The sequence below is a fragment of the Zingiber officinale genome, chromosome 6A, assembly GCF_018446385.1.
Source record: "Zingiber officinale cultivar Zhangliang chromosome 6A, Zo_v1.1, whole genome shotgun sequence".
Classification (NCBI taxonomy): domain Eukaryota; kingdom Viridiplantae; phylum Streptophyta; class Magnoliopsida; order Zingiberales; family Zingiberaceae; genus Zingiber; species Zingiber officinale.
In genome coordinates, this window is record NC_055997.1 from 136,004,779 (window position 1) to 136,027,332 (window position 22,554).

The 22,554-nt window shown below is 36.5% G+C and overlaps 1 protein-coding gene across 3 annotated transcripts; it reads right to left on the bottom strand.

Annotated features, from left to right (window-relative positions):
- Positions 1-3,377: 3,377 nt before the first annotated feature.
- Positions 3,378-21,350, bottom strand: LOC121998250 (WD repeat-containing protein WDS homolog). 3 transcript variants are annotated; one of them, XR_006116458.1, is made up of 5 exons: positions 20,544-21,350; positions 16,504-16,605; positions 15,017-15,655; positions 5,007-7,063; positions 3,603-3,741 (listed from the first exon to the last, which is right to left on the bottom strand). XR_006116458.1 is itself a non-coding variant. In XM_042553068.1 (4 exons), the coding sequence occupies exons 1-4, from the start codon at positions 21,234-21,236 to the stop codon at positions 3,562-3,564; spliced, it is 1,614 nt and encodes a 537-aa protein (XP_042409002.1). In that variant the 5' UTR covers positions 21,237-21,350; the 3' UTR covers positions 3,378-3,561. The 3 variants fall into 3 exon arrangements, 1 of the variants encoding a protein (XP_042409002.1); XR_006116457.1 differs by having other exon boundaries at positions 5,007-7,129; XM_042553068.1 differs by lacking the exon at positions 5,007-7,063 and having other exon boundaries at positions 3,378-3,741.
- Between the last annotated feature and the right edge of the window lie 1,204 nt (positions 21,351-22,554).

Genomic DNA, 22,554 nt, shown 5'->3' on the forward strand with positions numbered 1-22,554 from the left:
CGAGCAACGAAGACTCAGGACCATAGGGGATCGGTCTATGGACCGATCCACCAATAGGCTGATCGGTCCACAGACCGATCAGCATAATCCTAGACCGATCAGGGTGTGTCCTGATCGGTCCAGAAGGCTATGGATCGGTCTGTTGACCGATCCATAACAATGTCGTTTGTTTCTGCTGCTTCTCTGATATTTCTGATTCACTTCTGATTCACCTGATCAAATCATCTGCTATGAGATTTTTAAGTTACAGGTTGCAGGTGTCGTGACAATGGTTGATTTCAAATTAAGCTCCATCAGAAGAATAAGATCAAGTGATCTTTCTGTTGTGTTCCGCTGCAAATGGTGCATTTGGAGCATCAACATTCACTGGCGGCGATCAGTGGCTACATCTTGACTCTTGCTCATTGGTTCGAGCTCAGAGACACCAGTGAAGACCATGGATGGTATTGGTGTGAGTTCAGAGAACCAGATGAGGAGGAAGAGTGACTGGCGACGTAGTGATTCAATACAGGTGACAGCGATTCGGCTCTGGCTGGAGACAGTGAGCAAGCAGAATAAGAAGGAGGAAGAAGAGAGGCTTAAAAAAAAGTACTGGAAAAACTCTCTGTCGCTTAAGCAAGAGGCTGTGTCGTTGAGCTCTTGGCTGAAGCTTCCTTCTGTCTTTGCATCTTTCACTTCGTGGTTGTAAGTTCATTTGCTCAATCCTTTAGCCACTGAACTCTATAAGTCATTGTGCTTTATTTTCAAATCTATTCTGTGACTTTTGTGGAGAGGTTACTCCACCGAGAAGGAGCAATACTTAGCCGGAATATTGTCCGGGGTGTGATCTACCAAAAGATCAAGGGATCGTCCACCTTACGGACACGCCGAGGAGTAGGGGCAAGTTATCCCCGAACCTCGTATATACTTGTGTAAGCTGTGGGTTGGTTTTCTTTCCTTGCATCAGTTTTTGTTTTGTTTACTTCCGCTGTGCTAACAAAGTTTTGTGAGGAAATTGATTGAGTTTTTAGTGGAGGCTATTCACACCCTCCCTCTCTAGCCATCCGAAGGTCCTAACATTTATTCCATTGAATTTCAATGCTATTAAGTAAAGAGGTAACATAGAAAGTTCAGTTAAAGTGATACCCCTATCAAATGAGGGCTCCTGGTCATACAGTCTAAGATTATACAAGTCACTTTCTAACATTAAATTGGGGAAAAAACTCATTAAACTAAATTAACTAATACCTTGTAGAGAATTAGTTCCCATTTTAAGGTGGTGACTCTAGAAAATTTGATTAAAGGGATATCCTCTGTCACTAAGGGACCCAGTCATACAATCCAAAGCACTTTCTCTACATGCTGACTAATCCTTTACATCCAAATGCATTCACCGCACACACATTTAATCAAACACAAACAAGGCACAATACAATAGACTAAGTCATAAAGACATCATAAAATAAGGATATAATCAAATACATAGTTCACACATCAATATCACATCACAATTACTTCCTGCATCCTATAATTCGGAGGATCTAATCCATAGCAAAAGAATTACAACCAAGAGATAAAGAAAATAGCAATCTACAACTCAATACATAAGATAGAGAGAAGAGAATGTTTATTAATGTGTTGTCGGTCTTCTTGAATGAAATCCTTGTTTTGAAGGTGTAAGGATTGTCAACAATGATGAAAATGGTTGCTCTAGGGTTTCCTCAGGAGGGGAAACCCTCTCCCCAAGAAGGGGATGGAGCCCCCGGTCCAAGATGATTCAAGCAAGAGTTTGCTTAACTCTTTTATACCTTCCCCCAAACTTTCCAAATCTACCCCCTTTATAGGACTCCACCAAGACAAATTTTTCAACATTTAGATCTAGTTCTCAGTTTATCCTCTAAACTAAAGTTGTAGATCTTAAAATTATCTAACTTTTGATAGGTCGCTCGACCCATGCCTCTAACCAAGTAGAAAGTTATGGTTGTTTTACTTTTAGTCTGCAATGCTATCCAGAATTCGATATGGTCATGCCATAAAACATTCCGGGCATGGCTTGAATTTCACATGGCCATGTTTTTTAGCACGACTTGGTCGTATGGAAGGCTTTTGACTCTGTTTTAACACTGTTTTGGCCCCGATTTCATCTGAGGAATGCAATCATGTCACGAGACACAATCAGTGTGTGATTCTTCCTAACACGAGGCACAACCGTGTCAACAGACATAGCCATGCCGTGAAACAATTTGTGGTCAATTTCATTTCCCCCCTTTTCAAAGATACGGTCATGTCAAAAGATACGGTCATGCCTAAGTTGCCTTCACGGTCCTTCTCCAAAATTGGGGTCGTGCCTAGGAGGCACAACCCTACCATGAAAGATATTATAGTCGCTTCAAAATTGACATGGCCGTGTCTGAGATGCACAATCCTGCCATGGAGCCTTCCGAGCGAGAAGCATGTCCGTGTCAAAAGACATGGTCATACCCTAGTACATTTTGCCCCTGGTGCAATGAGCCACGACACTGGTAAAGTAAGCATAACTATAGTAAAGTAAGGCATAACCCTGGTAAAGTAAGGCATTACCCTAGTGAATTAAGCATGGCCCTCGTGAAGTAAAGTGTAACCCTGGTAAATTAAGGCAAGACCTTGGCTTTGCTAAAGTCTCTCCAAACTTGCTCCAACATCCAATATGCTTTGTTTTTCTCCAAAATGTGTCATGTCAATGAAAAAAGTAAAGAGCAGTTCTCCAAACTAAAAGAGTAAATGTAACAAAATCATATAGAAATAAAATGTGCAAATACAAATCATGCTCATAAAATACAAGAAGATATAAGTTAAACAATGCTTAAAATCAAGTATAATCTACATCACCTGCCAAGTAAAAAAAAATAAATGTCGACCCAATAAGCTTAGTTGAGATGATAAGTGAATGATAGATTTACCCAATGAACAAGGATCAAATCTTTAGGCTAGCGGAACATAAATCTCTACACCCTAGCATAAGTCACCCTCCCATCTATCTTATCTATCAATCACCGTAATTTATCTCACTCGTGATGATCCTAAGACAGATTGACTGAAACACTAGGGCGAACATAATAGCCTTTTGCCTAATAAAGAATGCATGTTGTTAACCCAAAAATCGAAAGTTTACCCAAAAAAAAAAATAAAGAAGGCATGCTTTTATAAATTTCTGAAAGGTTTTAACATAAAACCCAAAGCAAGTGGTTATAAGACTAAAAAAGGTCCAAAGACTTAAACCGTTTCACAATGGTCAAAACCGTGCGGTGGACCATATGATTTCAGCAATCTTCAAATCATAAGTACAAACAATAACAATTCCTAAAGCCAATTATGAACCAAGTCCAAGCAATAACAGAACTAAGATGGTGTTCACCCTGTGACAAGAAAAGATGTACGCAGGCAGACGACAATGATTACATTATACAAACGAACATTTCTTTGATGGAAACTCCGATTATTGTGAAGGCAGGCCACAGCAATGTCAAAATGAAGACTCAAACTTACCCTTATCATTTACAAGAATATACAGATTCTAGAAAAATAACAAACAAAAATTCTAGGTCACTCGGTATGAGAGACCTTTGTTGTTTGGTTAGCTAACCATATGCGAACTGTTCGGTCATCGCTTGCTGATGCTAGCAAATTAGGTCTGGTGGGGTTCCAGCTCACGCAATTTACTGTCATCGAGTGGCCACTTAGGATTTTTATTGGCATTTCTTTGTGCCTCTGCCAAATATAGATCTGCATACAATAATCGAAGGTCAAAAAAAAAAAAGGAAAACATGTAACTGCTTGCATTTGACAGTAAAACGAAAAACTCCTACAAATTAACGTGTTCTTAATCAAAACTTCAAAAGTTGCATTAGTTCGAATTATATCTGAGCATTTACACTAGTAGTTTTCTTCCCCTTCAATTTTGACCTGAAGAAATATTCAAAGAAAATTTCCAAGTTGCATTTCCACTTTCTTAAAAACCGCAAATCAAACAATTATTGGATGGCTGGTCACTTGCACCATATTTTCCATCTGGACAGGAAATCAGTCGTTCTACCACAATAATGAAGCCCAATAACTATGAAAAATGAATCTTTGGGTAGATTGGACAATTACTAGAAGAGATTTTTTGGATATTTAAAAACAATACCTAAGTTTTTCCAATGGAACCATGTCTGTTTCATGTTGTGGGAACATATATAAATCTAACAAATAATTTTACAAGGATGAACGAGATTGAAGCACATTCCACCAATGGTAGAAATGGAGTAAAAAAGTGGCAGTTTTACTGCCAGAGAAGACATTAATTTTGTAAAAGATAATCTTCCAAGATCTACTCATCTACTCTCACAACACAATCCTACAAATCTGTATATTCTCCAAACAGGAAGACTGCATCTTGAGAATGCCCTAATACAGCTAAGTATATTTATGGATCTCTGGCGTTGTGCCTTGGTGGCAACAAAATATGCTCCATCATATAGACAAGGTTACACTAGTACCACTCCACATAGTTTTACTATATTTTGGTTTAGTAGATGATATTCCTATCTCTTGAGCATTAAACTGCATAGTTTTTTCTTCTAAACTTTTCATCAACAAACAGGTTGACTTTCTTCTGATGGAAACATTCCCATTTTTTAGCCTTAAAAATGCTTCACAAAGCATCAGTTGACAACATATTATGAAATCCAATAGTATCAATCATGCAATTAGTAGCATATTTGATGTAGCATAAGCTATTGAATCTGTTGATTCACGCATGAATACTGGAAGCAATTTTCCAAAACTAGTTGATTCGCCAAAAGGATATAGGAAAGCAAACTCGTCATTCCCAAAGGAGACGGCAGAAATATTCTTAATCAACAAAAACTATTCAAAAACAACTAAACAAATGTTTAAATAAACTCAAACCCTAACCCTGCGATAGACGAAAATACCCCTAAACCCTAGACCCAAAATATAACACAAATAATAACAAAAGGATAAAAATGTTCAGATCCGGAACGAACTTCGATTTGGCTGGTAAACCGCCCCGTGGTTCATCCCAAGTCATAAATTATGGGTTCTGCAAGTTTGCTTATCATCCCGCATCATCTTCTCAGAGAAGAGAAAATTCGCCCTTGAATTGTTGGTTGCATCATCATCAGAAGAATCACCATGGAAAAGAATCAATTGTATCAACAATTCCTCGTGCTCACACGTGCTCATTCTTTAATGCGATCTGTTCGTCAATGTCACTCCCGGCTCCAAATCAATATGATGTTGGATATTACGTAAGGGAGGCAATTTATCTAGTAACTCTTCGAGAAGAATACCAATTAATGCAATGGAAGTTACTGGTTCCACCAAATCCATCATAACTAGAGCTGACGTCTAACCAAGGAACTTCAAGATCGGACAAAGGAGTGTACAAGCATGCATTAGTAAGAACTCTTATAGTATTTCTTTCATGCGTGTCTGTTTTAGGGCCACGTCTACCAATAGCACTCTGCAAGTCATTAAACTGTTCAAAATCACCCCTTGTCCTTTTTAGCAACTTGAGGAGTGTGTCCAAATCTTTGGCTACCACACCTCCAGTTGAATTCACAACAGCAGGAGCTTTGCCTTTGTCATCATAAATATTCAATACCTGTTGTTGAATCCTGGCAGGGGGTTGAACGATAGTGGTAGTTGGTGGAGGTCTCTGTTGGATCATTTTGTCAGCAGAGATAACAATCTTGTTAATAGCATCTTGAAAACCATTGAGGAGTCCTATTGCTGTGCTTTTGAAGTCACGCACGCTGTGATACCAACACTGTGTTCAGAAGCTCCTGGTGAGCATCCATGACATTCTTGACCTCCATGATGTGATCTCCTCTCAGATTCCATCCCAATAACACATATTCGAGGTCTGCAGCATTCATCCCAGGATTGGCTAACAATGCTGATGAGAATGCTTTGAGAGTAAATGCAATGAGTGTCTTCTTTGTTGCTCTAGCCCATGTTAGAACGATCTCTCTTGTGGTCTCTTCTGATAGGATGATAGGGCCAACCTGCTCCACTAACAACTGTTTTCCCCCTTCCATTAACCTTTAGGTCATATGCAGCTCAGAGCCTGAGGGGTTGTTGATCATGTTTAATAAATCTCCTGCAATTATCTCTTCCTTGCTATAAGCCTTGATGACTGCTTCCTTAGCAGCCCCCTCCAGGCAAGGTCATTGTCTGTGGCTGTAGTTTTCCTATCGAATCCTGAAATCAGCTCATCAAACTATGAGATATTTTGTTCCTCCTCCAAAGATCTCCCATCACTCCTGCCCTTGGACTCTGGCATTTGTTTCTAAAAGTTTTTGAAGAAGATCCACAAATGAAGGTGTCGAAACATGACCAGATCCTGACAGAATGGCAAAAAAAAAAACATCCTCATACTTCGCCAATGATGAGTGCTTCAGGCCTGAAGCCCCATCAGATATATTGTCATCATATATCGACTTATCATACACAGGAACAGCCAACGTTGTCTTTGTTGTGGAATCCGCGAGACCATCAAATATAGCGTCCAAGGATGTCAGCGATGAAGTAGCAAAGCGACCACGACAAGATGAATTCAACGATCCCAAGACATCAACGAAGACAATCATCGGAGCTTCATTGTCGCTGACAAAGGGGTCGTTTGCCAAGGTTGGATTCCGTCCAGACCTTGTCGTGCTCCGGGCGGATCCCGCAGAGTAGGATCCTCCTCGTAGTCCTATCACCTCATTTTGGAGGCGGACATGGGGACGAACTTATCTTGCAGTCGGAGTTCCAAGTCGCGAGCAAATTTATCAGATGCTCTGTGATGCCTACATGAAGCCTCCTCGTCAAAAATGTTTTCTTCCTCCTCTGAGTTTGTTCAGTGATTGTTATTGCATTGAACAAGGCTTCCTCTATTCAAGGTTCCCAACATCACTGTCATCCTCCCCACAACCAGGTCAACCCGTCTATCAACCATCTCTTATAACCATTGCTCCATATCATGATCAAAAGCGTTGTTGACATGTTGTCTTCTCAGTGACATGATTCCACAAGATCAACCTTGCTCTGCTACTAACTAATGTAGCGAAAGTTATTATATCCGTTGATTAACGCACGAATACCGGGAGTAATTTTCGAGAATCTATTAATTCAAAAGAAGAATACTAGAAAACAGAAAAGCTAACTCGTCGTTCCCAAAGGAGACGGCGGAAATATACTTATTCAATAAAAACTACTCAAAAACAACTAAACAGATGTTTAAATAAACTTAAACTCTAACCATACGAAAGACAAAAATACCCCTAAATCCTAGACCCAAAAAATAATAACAAAACAAGGATAAAAATGTTCGGAGCCAAAACGAGCTTCGATTTGGCTAGTAGACCGTCCTATGGTTCATCCCGAGTCGTAAATTATAGGCTTTGCAAGTTTGCTCTCTCGTCCCACATCAATATTCCTTATTAGCTTCAAATTATCCAGTCAAATATGACAAGACAGTATTGAGCTAGTAAAGAGGGGAAAAAACAATAAAGATCACACTAAAAATTACTATAACCAGTATAAAATTAACGTGGTTTCTTACTAACAGCTCAAGCTTTTTCAATAAGTAATGATCAAATTAAATCCAAATGACAAAAGGTTCAATGTTCAAATCCTACTTACATTGTCAATTAAGTATTGATTCGATCCTGAATCTATCCCCTGATTTTATCAAGCCCTATAGAAAATTCAGATACATAACTTGATAAAACAAATTATTCCTTAATAATAGTTATTACGAAGAACCCTCTCTCCCTCCCTCTATTGCTTTATTCTTAATAATAGTTACTGCAGTAGCTCTTGTAGCAGCAGCTGGCTGATATTTGCCATTAGAATCCTGATTCCGATTCCTTGAACAGTCGACTCTCAACTCTCACTCAACTCAACCACGAACAAAAACATTATGTTCATTGGTTGATTGGCTCAAGTTGATTGACCAATCAACTCAGCCTTACCAATTGACAGATATCTATCTTCTAACAACTAGATCAAACCCCAAGTTGGTTCATACCCCAAAACTCCTCATTTGTGGTTTGAGATTTCATAAGTAGACTGGACCAAATAAATAGAACAGAAATCCCTTCTGTTTGACAGTCCCTGAGCCCACAATTCATCCATCATTCAATTGGTGTTCCACACACTTTCTGATCACTTCTAAGGCTTATGTTGAGATCTACTCTCGCTTAGGTACATTTCCGCTCAATACTCAACTCACCAAGAGGTATACCTGCCTTGAAGTCATTTTTTGTCATACCACATGTCTTTTAGGTGCACTCAAGCCCTTAACTCCTCCCCATGCCATCCTTCACACCTTTGCCTGCAAAGTCCATTTCCCTCAACTCTTCTCTTATGCTCCTTATCCTGCAGTCCCTCGAATACTCCACACCATTCTTCATCGATCTCTAAGTACCTCGAGTCATAAGATAACCATTGACCTTAGCCATGCTAAGTCATCTCCATGTATATTTCTTCAACTCCTACAAGACTTAAATTCACACATCAAAACCAAAAGCAGTCTTAACTTAAACTTTTTGCCCACACATCAAAACCTATGATCATGCACTAACAAATAAATCATATCAACAGGGTTTATAGGATAAAAGCTTATTTGAATGTCTTGGTATCTTAGAAACGTGTCAATATATTGAGTGTCAATTGGTATAGCACCAAAACCACACTATTCTAATCAAAGACAAAAACTCCTTAATGCCACAAGATTTTAAACCTTGGTAGTGACACTATTTTACACTCGCAAGTATATTGGGAATGAGTCCCATGGACTACACAAGACGAAAGGAGCAAATACTCTTGCTCCTGGTTGTGAGAGGATGAAGGGTATAAGCGTCGACTCTAATACTACCTTCAATTGGGAAATTATTAGGGTTCTTACACAAGCATGTTCCCTTTACCTTGATATTTATATCATTTCACATTGATATCTCGAACATTTGTCTATCTACAATTAAGCCCCATTCTATTTATGAGGAGTTGGTCTGCTTGTATTAATTTCTCACTTTCTACACTTGATTTCTTTTTGTAACACTAATGGATAGAGTTGGTCTAATTGTATTAGTTTCTAACTTTCTAAACTTGATTTCTTCTATGTAATACTAATGGATAGGGTTTTGTCAACAACTAATGCAAGATCTCATTCACTGGAACATATTGCTATGTACCTGAATCAGTATGGAAGATTTTTTTTCGAAGTACAACTCTTTATTATATGAAAAAGAATGAAAAAATCTTCTGAATATTAGGCTTCCTACAAATGTTATTAATGAAATATATTGAAATTTTGTCATAAAGTCTACAATCTTTTAGAATAATTTTATTCTGCTACTAATAAAACTTCTTCCTATTTATTCATTTACTTCTAATTTATTATAAGATAATTTATATCATAGTGCTTTATTTAGTGAATACAACCAATATCGAATTATTTGAAATAACTATAACTACAAAAATAAAATTTAAAATATATATATATATTGAAGAAATAATTTGTGTGATTTATTTTGTTTGGTGCAATTTCAAGACCAACAATAAAATTAATAGGTTGTAGCCTCCTTCATCACAGAGTAATCTTATTCCTCTGTTAGGGTTCTGACAAGGTTGTCTCTAGCACTACTAAAACTGTATGCAAGATTTTCAATGTTAAAAAAATATTACAAAATAAAATTATGGAGCGAAATGAATATGTTGTTTCATAAGAAATGCAATAGAAGTCCACTAACTGGAGGATCTAGAAATGCTTCATATTCACTTATTAACATACATAACAAATAGTTCAAGTTGGATTAAAATAGCAATAACACAATAGAAATTGATTAACTAATTATGATGTTAAAAGATTGATATTTAGCTATCTTCATAAATACTTATTGATGAAAGTACTTATGATGGTTGTAATATTTTAGAATGACAGAAAGGGCAATTCAATATGTATTTAGCTCTTACGATTCAACTAATCCAAGAATCCAGCTCTTACGATCCGACTAATACCGGTCTGGCCCCACGAAAATTTTCCCCCAACTATCAGGGTAAATCAGGAAGCGCAGATAGATCCCGACGGATGGCCCAATGTCATAAGTTTTTTAAACTCTCCTAGTGCAATGGGCCTTGGATGAGATTTGAACTCTTGTTGCCTAGAGAGCTCATCCCACCTCTTACCATCACACCATAGCCTCGGAGGCAATATGTTTTTATCATCCCTATTACTATGGGACAAGATCAACTAATTGATTTTGTTTTGATAGTGTTGGAATCATGATTCAAGATATGAAATTAGGTACTGGTCTAGAAGAGTAGACTAAACTAGTAGTGTATTAATGTGTGCATATATCTTCACCATTGGCTAGATGTTGGAGAGCGTTTATAGGATAAGTGAAAACATTCTACAACACTTGTGACGAGCTGAGATGCAGAACCATGTAATGATTAAATTATGTGAATATGTACAACAACAACCAAGCCTTATCCTACTAGGTAGGGTCGGCTATATAGATCCTTATACAAAATTCGACTTTATCCCGAACTATATCATCATATATATTTAAATAAATCTTATCTTGTTTTATTATTGCTAACCAAGTCTTTTTTATCTTCCTCTTCCTCGTTTGATGTGAATATTTGTCATAGTCTCACATCTTCTAATTAGAGAATTTATTGATTGTCTAAGTACATATCTACTTAAACGTGTCTCTCGGAGTTTTCTCTCAATAGATGTAACTCCACTTTTTTTCTAATATTCTCATTTTTTATCTTGTCCATCCTCGTATCCATACATCCACCTTAACATACTCATCTCTGCAACTCTTATATTTTGCTCATATGCTCGAGTCATGGCCCAACATTCAGTTTCATATAATATAGCAGATCTAACCGTCGTTTTGTAGAATTTCCCTTTAAATTTTAAAAAAACTTTACAATCATATAGAACACCTGACGCTCTCCTCCATTTCAATCATCCTACTTGTATTCTATATAAGATATATCTTAATCTTCCTTTTATAAAAATGATCCTAAATACTTAAAATTCTCAGTTCCAAATAATTCGTCACCTCCTATCTTAACAACTCATTACGTCTAATAAATTAGGTAAATATGTAAGAAATAAAATTAAGTGAAATGTGAGCTGATGTGAGCAGCTCATAGGAAGCCAAAAGTTCAAGTGCAGTTCTCAAACACTCCCCTTTCCAAATTTTTTAATTATGTTACATGTAATATTTTCATTTAAAATGGTCAAGATGTATCTAGCCTCGCCTCTATAAATATTTAAATACTTTTTATTTTCTAATCTTGTTTTTTTATTGAGTTGCATAACCAAGAACCAGCATGAACCAACCATGCACAAAATCATGTTGGACCTAGGGAAAACTGACCTAGGTCATAATTAGCACAACTCAACCCCTACTGTGCTCAAGCACACATTGACATGCTTATCTACCTTGATATTTTATCCAATTCACAGGCAGCTATTGGAATGCTAATCTGTTTCTTCTTAATTAATTATCAATATCATGTCATATAAATCGTTCAAAATTTCGTTCTGTGTCAGGCGGAACGGTCGAAACTTACTATTCCGTCTTCGCACCGAAACTAGCACCAGACTAGGAATGATTTTGTCGCGTCATCGCATGCACGCGACATGAGGAATCGTGCGACAAAAGGCGTGTCACGATTCCATCGCGACCGGCACTACAGAAGGAGTCGCAAGACTCCTCCAGCGCTGCCGGAGGAGTCACGAGACGCCCCCGGTAGCGTCAAAGGAGTCGCAGGGCTCCTACAAAGTCGTCGGAGGAGTCGCAGGACCGCTCTAGTGGCGTCAGAGGAGTCGTAGGACGCCTCCGGCAAATCGTGCACGCGACAAGAGGAATCACACGACAAAAGGCATATCACGATTCCATCACAACCGACACTGCCAAAGGAGTAGCAGGACTCCTACAGCGTCGTCGAAGGAGTCACAGACTCACAGGGCACCTCCGGCAACGCCGGAGGAGTCGCAGATCTCCTCCAACGGCGTCGGAGGAGTCATAGGGCTCCTCCAACGACATCGGAGGAGTGTAGGGCTTCTCCAAGGCACCGAAGGAATCACAGGGTTGGGCTTCTCCAACGATGCTGAAGGAATCGCAGGGCTAATCCAGCGCCGCCCGAGGAGTCGGAGGAGTCACGAGGCACCTCCTACGGCGTCGGAGGCGTGGCGTGACTCTCCGACACCGCCAGACTCTCCAGCGCCGCCAGCACGCATGAAGATCTTGATATCCGAAGATATTACTGTTAAAAATTAAATATTTCGATTTAATTAATTAAAGCATTTTCTAACTTAAATGTGATATCTCGAAGAGGCTTTTATAAAGCCTAATTAAATTATCCTAATAAAATATAAATATATTTAAAATAAAAAAAATTATTAATTAATTTTACTGATTTAAATTTTATTTAAAAAATCTAAAAAATTAAAAAAATATTTTTTAAAAAAAATTAATAAATCATATTAATATTCCGATATTTTTTTCTATTTTACTATTTAATTAATATTCTGATATTTTGTTATCATTTTAAATATATATTATTTAAAATAATAATTAATTTAAATAATTAATTAATCTATATAATTATTATACATAAAGTAGCATTTTTTAATTAATTTATATATTTATTACAGATAATATTTTTTATCTTAGAATCAATTTAAAATTTAGATCTATGAATATTAAGATATTTAATTTTTTTTACTTTTAGAATTCTTACTTCCTGAACATATAAAAGATATATTTTTATCTTAAAATATCTATCTGCCTAGGAAATATTATATACCCTTTATTTAAAAAATTTTGATAAATGTGTATCAAGTTTATGATTCTTAATAAAACATTTATAATCTTGTGCACCTCTGATCATTCTAAATTGAGATAGTTGAATTATTATTATTAGAATATTATTTCAGATTTAAATAAAAAATACTGAAATTGTATCAGCACGGCACGATACGATACCGAAATCATATCATTCCAGTGAACTGAAACTTCGGCACGGGTCGAGATTTTAAACCTTGGTCATATCTACAATTTGAGAGGAGGTTAAGAAGATTATTTCTACACAGATTCTCACCAATAGCATGCCAAGAGTATGGTATCGTCAAAGCTCTCTAGCAACCCACCAACATTGCATTTTGATCATCATTGTTACCGATTTTAACAATTTTATCAAACTATTTGCAGGGCCCTTTTGAGCTTGTGAAACAAGCTAAACATGGGTTAATTTCTATGTTCAAACTTGAGAAGTATTTAGAATTAATAGTTATAATTTATAAGGACATTATTGCATATAGGTTTAGTTTCAGATGGGGTGTTATGTCATTAGGGGATCATAAGTCTTGCAAACTTGTGAGTGTAATGGTTCATCATTCTATTAAATACAATGCAACTTTATCCCTTTCATATGGAAGAAAAATTAAAATGATATAGCTATAACAGCTACCACCAAAGTTAATTGTGACAAAAACCTCCTACTCTTTAACTTTAATCCTCAATGGTAATAAATTCCTAGGAAGCACCTGCATTAGAACTATTGTTTCAAATCTCAAACCATACTGGTTTCGGTCTCGGACTAGGACCGAAACGATATGGTTATAGTACCGTATCATGCCGACATAATTTCGATATTTTTAAATATAAAATATATTAACTATATATATATATATATATATAATGGAAAAACTTTATTATACTTTCATTAAGTATATTTAAATTAACCCAATCATAACTAGGAGTTGATTAAAATTATTAACCTAAGTTTATTATTGAAGTCTAAGTTAAAACCTCTGCTTTCCTATTATTCCATGATGACCACGGGTACATGCAGCTTGCAAAACTCGTTCGGGCGAGTCATCGGGACAACTCATCTGGACACGTCATCGAGCCCGGGCGACATGTCCGAACGCGTTGTCGGGCCCAGGCGACGCATCCGAAAGCATCGCAGGGCTCGCGTGATGTATTCAGACATGTCGCCGGGCTCACGATGCGTCTGAACATGTCGCAGTGTGCTGGCATTGTGCAGGTGCCGATCCGTGGACACGACGAGATGTTTCACCCGTATCGAGCAAATTGGCTCGAGATTTTAATCTATGATTAGAACTGATTCCACATAGAAGTTGATCCTGTTTAAATCCGACAAGATGAAGCGCTAGTGTTCTGGTGGATGAAGATGGTGAAGAAGATGAGTCCCGAGGATCTAAAGAAGCTCCAGTGCAGTGGATCTCCAGCGAAACTCCGAGAGGTGATTAGGAAGGCTGATGAAGAAGATCCCGAAGTTGTGGATCTGAAGAATGAAACCTCCGATGAAGTAGATTCAAAGAGGATGAAGTCCGGCGAAGTAGATCCAGTGAAGAAGAACCTCCGATGCTGTGGTTTTCTAGGACAGTGGCTTCATCCACCAGAACACCAGCGCTTCATCTCGTCGGATTTAAACAGGATCAGAAGTTGCTCTTAGATTTTAAAAGATAGGGTTAAGAATGAAGTAACTGAGGCTCCGATAAATGGTAAGACAAAATGTTAATATGATAATTAATTAAAGTAATGCACAGAAGGAAATAAAAATACATGGTAAAAGCAGCACCATGCTTCTATTAACTAGATCCAAGGACTGAGGAGGATAGCTAACTCCCATTGACGAAGAGTAAACAGGTTAAGAATTTAATAATTTTGCTAACCTCCTTAAACAGCTAGATTATAGTAGACTATAATTATTGCCTACACAAACTGTGCACTTAATCTTCTTTACATAATCTCAAATCTATGTGCAGATACGTTAAATCTTTAGTACATGCAATATTCTTAATACTAGACACCCTTCATTACAAAATTTAAAGGGATTAGAGAAAAATATGGTAACAGAATACATGAGAAAAATATATCTTAATGAACAAGAATGAATGATGCATGCATTTTCAATTAAAAAAAAAAAAACATTACAATTGAAGAAACCTCACCTGAGAATCCTCACTACCACTGGCAATAAATAAAGAATCTGACCCACCAAAACATGAACGAATTACATACTCTCCTTCTTTGTGACCCCTAAACTTATGTGGCGAACTTGAGGTCGCATTAAGATTCCACAAGTGGATCTCTTCATTTTTCAAGTTGACAATTATAAATTGGCCATCCCTTGAAAGTGAGAGTGAAGTAATAGAATGCTCCTCATGTATGACCCATTCACTTCCTCTATGGAAATCACGTACAAGAATTTCTTTACTTGAGCATATACTGATTATACATTGTCCATCAGGTGTCACAGAAAGATCAGTAACTTTAGGCATCCTCTCTCCTTCCCAAACATCCAGTATATTTCCCTCTAGATCACATGTAAAGATTCGGTTATCAGGATCCCAGCTGCCACAGACTATCTTCTGAGAGTCTGGAAACCATGCGCATGAGCTGATAATTCGATTTACTCCACCAGTAATTGTGAATTTACATAAGCCATTACATACATCCCATAACTTAAGGACTTCTGCATTACCACAAGTAAGAAGCATTTTATCATCTGGGCTCCATGTTAAATAAGATATAGCTTTCATGTGACCCTCCAGAATGCGCCTTAAAGACAAACTGTAGTCCATGTTCACCTATAATTAGATGAAAATTGATAAGATGAAAAAGTTCCTCTTGGTCACCTGTCTCACCCCTATTTGCAAATAACTCTACTGATTGCTAAAATCTTTATAACGATAATTCTATTTATAAAACACCTCAATTTAAGATGATCATTAACTTTAAGGCAATTAAAGTTAATCATGTTTGCAAAAAATGAACATATGATTAACATCTTGAAGGTTTTTAGTGAAATCTAGAAAAAATGACAAGTTTATAAACATTTAGTTTAATTTAAACCAATATCAAAATTTACGAAAAATGGAAAATGTTATCAGGGGCAAACTTTTACCATTTTCCACAGCAATCATTTTGTAGATGTAAGAGAAAGATGTAAAGAAAGGATAACACCTAAGATATTTCTTGCCAGTTAGAGTCAACTATCTACACGTGCTGATTTCCTAAATGACAAAAAGGAAAAAGGGGAGTCCTGCAATTAGACAAGGTAAAGAATGTGGTGGAACGAAATGACTCATTGTCTTTTAAGCATAAACTCTGATAAAGATAAAGAATACCACTGACATTTAAATGTCAAGAATCTTAAGGACATTTGTAATTCTGCTTTGTCAGCTAAAGGCTATCAAAGCAATGGCAAAGAAAATGTTACCAAAAGTGTAAATTTACATTGAGTCTGCTATTCGGGATCACTTTCAGTTCCAGCTCCCCAAAACATGGATGACAGAAGTTATGAATTGAAAATTCTACAAAAATTGTCTCATGCCAAATACAAGTAAAGAACGAGAGAACTTAACAAAAACACATACAATGTGTTGTAATCAATGAACGCTATGGAACATGCTTTACAGTAATTGCAAAATCCTACCGTCCATATGATGGCAGTGCAATCACTTGAAGATGAAGCCAGGTAATCCCCGTTATTTGAGAACTGAACAAACCAAACTTCATTTTTGTGATCATATAGTATCTGCACAAAAGATGAGAATGTAATTATATAACAGACTAAATGCAAATTTATCAGCTAGATATTGATCTGGTACAACAATGGCAGAATGCATGATGCTCATAGATAAAATATTCCAAGGAAAGAAAGAAACTATCAGATGAGCATAAATAACGCTTTGCTGTTTTGATTTCTTAGTTTTATAAGAGTAATAGAAGGTATTAGTTTGTACATCAAATCCTCATGTACCATCTTCTTACATCTCCAGAACTTATGGTTCAACATGTGTGTCCTACCAATCCTAAGCTGCTTTTCAGGACGACCTAGAGAGAGAATTCTACACACAAATCAGAAGCACTAAGATTCCATGACAGTACTTCCAGTGGTCTACATCTATGCAGAAAAAGGAGCATTGTATATGCAATAAATCTTACATGAGTACACAAAGCCAAATGTAAAGATAAATTTCATTATTATCAATTCATTTAATTTGAGTAGGCATCTCATCAATAGGGCCACACTGATGGGACAAAATCTACATGGCATGATGGAGTTCCCTGATAATTGGACAACTGGAGGATTAGTTTAAGTTGGAGCTATGGAAGTTAATAACAATACAAACTCAAACTACAAAATACTCCTCTGTTACCATGTAGAAGTATGATTGCTCATCTACTGCCAAAACAATCTATCTCACATTTCTCTAGAACATGTTCTTAGACTATGCTGAAATAAATTAGACTATATTCAGTCAGAAGCATTCACAGAAAAAAAAATCTAGAATAGATTATTAGTTAAGTCCCTCATGTTTGCAGATGTGTCAGATAATTTATTCACTGACAGAAGAAGCATGTTCCGAGATTATATTGCAAATGAGCAAATCATCTAATAATAGTAAATTAGTTGCATTAAAAGGGTGGATATACGGAATCCATTAAATTTAAGGAATGTGAAATAAACATACTGATCAAAGCTTCTTTGTAATACTCAATAATCCGACTACCAGCATCGTTAATCAGCAATATAATGGGCTAGCCTAAAAAACAACATCCTAACAGAAACATGTGAACTTTTCTTTGTAACAATTCATCAGATGTCAACCAGTTCTCTCATCTCCTTTTTCTTTTCAGTTTTTTTAGCTGTCCCACCTTTCAAACAATGACTTTTATATAACTTTTAAAAAACACAATAAAAAGTTATTCGACTCTTTCTAACAAATTTAACATTACAAAACAGAATTTTCTTGGAAACAATTTGTAAATAGTCAAGGTTTCCCTTTAACATGAATTTTGGACAACAAAAAAAAAAAGACCCCATACAAAAAAAAGGCAATACTGCTAAATTATTTGGTTTGTATCACAATATGAAAAACAGCATGTTGAGAAACATAGAGAAAACAATTTGAAAATTAAACATCAATCGGAGATGATGATAGCTCTTTTGCAATAAGGTAAGAGTACAATGTGGGGATACGATCAGATTTATGTAGCCAACCCCCATCAATTCCGATAAACACAATTTAATCATGATGATGATGATGACGTAAATTTGAATAACCATGTTAAAATTTTGAAAATCTTATCCAACTAATTGGTGGTCAAAACATTGAATAGCATAAATGTGGTATTTATATGGAATCTGTGATAAAAAAAAAGTAATGGTTCAATCCATTGTACTCAAACAACTATCATCTAAATAATTAAAAACTGAATAAATATAGACAATTCATCAAAGGCAATTTCAACTCCAACCGAAACACTTCAGGAAAATTCATGTGGACTCCTTAAAGGGGTTTGTCTCTCATCTCTACTTGATGAATTAAATGATTTAAAAAGCAAATGCATATGCAGAATTGGAAGGGAAACACGATAATCACATAAGCAATTGGGGAAAAAGTCTAAATTAGTCTAATATTGGTTGTGATATTTAGTCTTTTTAGAATTGTATGATTAACAAATATTGTTAATGTGAAAGTATGAGTTGTATATGTTGATTACTACTTTATCGCATATATTTTGGTTATTTTAAAATAACTTTAATATTTGAGTATTGAAAGCATATGTTCACGTAACTTAAATATACTTTGCAGAGACTCCATATACATTGTGCACACTTTTTTAAAATCATAATGATCCATAAAATCAAAATAAGTGTATGGTATCTACTTATAAGGGGAAAAAATGTAGTACGTTTTAAAAGACAATTTTAGGCAGTACAATCAATGTATGAATTAAACCTACTGCCTAGGCTGTAGGCAAGCACCTAGGTGGTAAAAAAATATTAAAATAAAAAAGACATATTAACATTAAATATTATGAACATGAATATATCTAACAGTGTATGAATTAATCAAAACAAGTTTAAAATCACAAGTAACCAAGAAATAATAAATAAGGAATCAGATAACAACAAAAGACACATCATATCAGCCAAAGTTTATAGTACGTTTTTTCAGGAAACAAATGACTCCACTATCATAATCATCATTTCTTCTTCATGGTAATCGGGATCCTTTATATGCTCTTTGTACAAATGAAGTTGTGTTTTATTAGTTTAGTTTAATCTCTTAAATTCATAGTTTATTAGCTCCTCTAGGCATTCATTGAACATTTGTCATAGTTTAACGCTAGCTGGCAACCTAACGCAACCCTCCTCCTTTATCCGGACTTGGGATTGGCCATACAACTAAATTTCATGTGACCCTTTTTTTTGTAAATTATCAATTAATCATTTTCTTACATTTGTCACGACTTAATCCAAAAACCCCTGTCATTGTGTTGACATGTCAAATGTACAATAAATAGAATATAAACTAGATACTTTAGCATGTTCACAGTGTATACTTCTTTGATATATTAAGTTTGTTTTTATTTAGTAAAGTGCTAGTGTAGGTATTTAAATGGAAATTTAAAGGATATGTGAGCATCTACTCTGTGTCCGCTTACAACCATATATATGCTATGTAGTCTATACAACTTCATATTAGTTCCATAAATAAACATTTTACAACGGCAACAAATATAGAATATATGATGTTGAACATTCCTGCAGAAGCATATCAGTCACACTTCCTATAATAATTCCATACGAAATATGCTCTGATTTTAAAAAATATATTATCATTCTTATAATGTGATTTGTCTTGGTCAACCAAAGACATTTAATTCGGACAAACTATGGATTTTATAATCAACGTTGGTTAGTTGTAGCTTTAGTAAAAACACAGTATTGAGAATTTGGCATGGATACCAAATGGAATTAGTTGTAGCTTTAGTAAAAACACAGTATCAGAGATTTTCCACATTAACTTGATGAAGATGAATACTGTAATCCCAGACAATAACATGTTCCATACAATGACATATATCCTTTTATAAAAACAATTAACCAGATTACTTACCCATTCACAGCAGATCAAACAAGTTTCTTGTTTATGCAAGTGCGATGTCATTTGACCTTCTAGAACTACTAGTTTGGGGCCAAAAAACGTCCAAACGCTTTAAAAGGATCCCAATTTACAACCAATCAAAGAAGTTTCATGTCTATTGGAATCATAGAATTCCCAATTTAGGGAAAAGGAGCAAATACTTTAAAGAAGAAAATATTAGATCCAGCCAGTACTATATTTCAACCAGATAGAATAAATTAAAGTGTAAATAAGATTTTTATTTCATGCAGCCAATTTTGAGTCACATGCAGAAGTAGGCTCTAAGTGAATTGTAGAATTGAAATAGATTAATAAACAGAAGTTTTATTGATTATAATTTTTTAATAAATAATAAAAAAAATAATGGTCAATGAGTTGAGATACAAGATGTATAGGCCATGAAAAAAGCATCTGAACACGATCCTGCAGGTTGAAGGCAACCCCAGCTTTCGTCGTCTTTAGTTTACTTCTAACGAAAAGAAAAACAAAAGTAACAAAAAAAAATATTAAAAAAAAAAAAGTGGAGAAGTAATACCTGGCTGCACTTGGAAGGGATCTGTTCTTGGCTGCATTCGTGATCTTCATAGAGCGTGACCTCGCCAGGTGAGTTGTGGTAAATGCACGACGCGATCTGCCTGAGAACTGCCATTTCCACAAGGCGTTCCAACCGACCGCTCGGCACTCGCACCCAAGGGGGCAGCACCTCAAACAAATCAAGAAGCAACGCCAATCTCCTGCGGATTCGATCCTTTACCTCAATAATTCCCTCCGACGAAATGAGCTCCCTGGCGAGCCCATGAACTCTCTGTCGGTCCATATCCAGCCGGGCAATTCGCTGCCATAGCACGTCCTTAGCCATCAAAAACCCATCATTCAACCCCAGCAGCTCCAAAAAATGTTCTTTCCACACAAGAAACGCTGCCGTATTTTTGGCGCTGCTCTCCAAATCGCGAATGGACTCAATGGTGGCAATGCAGTCGTCCCACCGCCCCGCCAACACGCTGAAGAGCAACTCGGTGTACTCATGCGACTCGAGCGAGATACCGGACTCAGACTCCAGCATCGCGGCTGCCCTGTGGTAGCCGAGGGAGTAGAGGGATTGCACGATGACCCTGATAAATTCGGTCCTGTCGATCAAGCTGGCGTCGCCGAGAACCGAAAGAAGCGGGGCCTTGACGGGATTGGATTCGGAAGGCAGAGTGGGATTCGCATTCCGGTCATCGTCCATTTCTCTTGCGAATTCGCCAGCTTCGTGTGGGAATTAGGGTTTGGGAAGAACCGCTAAAACTACTGCTACCAAAACTAACGAAATCCAGCGGGGACTCCTGGCGATAAAGAAAAGAACAGCACCCAGGTAGAGTCTAGAGATTGTAACTGGTCGAATAATTCAACGATAATTTTGCAACTCGTTTATTACTTTTACCCGACAACCCATTGCCGTCATTGCCCCTTGTGGGCGGCATGGAGTGTTGGCCTAGTGGGTGAGTCTTGAAATAAGAGATGGGGAAGTGCGAGGGCCTGTAGCCGCCGAATCGCGGCCGTCAGTTGGGAGAGCGGATGACGTCAGGTTGCAGGAGGCGGATGGATAAGGCATGGCTCGAACAGATTTTGACATTCCTTTCCGAGAGAAAGAGAATGTTGCCTGCCTGCGAACCGCCAATTAACAACTTGATAAGCTGATTGGATTGGTTGGAATCGTCCGCACCTTGTTTAGCCGAATTGAATTACACAAGAGGTAATTACTCTAATGGCGCTTAGTATGTATAGGGGACCGCTAAAATAGGAGTTCTATCTTTTTCTAATGACACTTAGTAAAATGTTGAAGTAAAATTTGAGAATTGACACATTTCACAAAAATATTTCATTAATCATTATCATAATATTTAATGCCCCTTCAATAGTATTTAATAAAATAATATTAAATTAGTATTATTTAAATTTGTCGGGTATGAGATTTTTTAATTTGGAAGGATGATATACTCTATCCGTGAACATTTTGTTTTTTTATTTTTCACTTCCTTTAACATAAATATTATAATCTAAATTCTAAATTTTAAATCTTAAAAAAATATAAAAAAAATAACTTACGGATAGATATTTAATTTAACTTAAAGATTTTTTTTTAATTCAGCTATTCGGTTCAAAGAGTTGAATGGCTGTAGATACCTTTTTTTTCCTCATCATCTCCCATGTGAACCTATATCATTTTTATATGTAAATGAGCTCAAATATCTTCTAGATGTAATACTTACCTTACACCCTTTCTTGCCCATCTTCCTGAGCCAATTCAAGCTCAGCGTTGAAGTCCATGCATCCCACTGTATCTAAGATTTCCGTCCTATGTTGCTGTGGTAGTTTTGTTTGAAACTAGTATAATAGCACTTTTAGGCCTACCTTTTATGTAGAAGCTTTACTAATCTGTTCTAGGAAATATCATCTTATGACTCTGTTAGGCATGGTGTATCATTTTTAAAAGTCTTTCATTCCTTATGATTATTTAATAATGTTATAGTTGTAAGTACCCCAAATAGTTTGATATGATTAAT

Bases quoted from the DNA above. Each gene is read 5' to 3' on its own strand.
- LOC121998250 (XM_042553068.1), bottom strand. From the start codon at position 21,236: ATGGACGATGACCGGAATGCGAATCCCACTCTGCCTTCCGAATCCAAT. The intron at 15,656-16,503 runs GTAGGATTTTGC...ATCTAATTATAG, and splicing joins GCACTGCCATCATATGGACG to GTGAACATGGACTACAGTTT. The intron at 3,742-15,016 runs GTGAGGTTTCTT...TATTGTATGCAG, and splicing joins GTGGTAGTGAGGATTCTCAG to ATCTATATTTGGCAGAGGCA.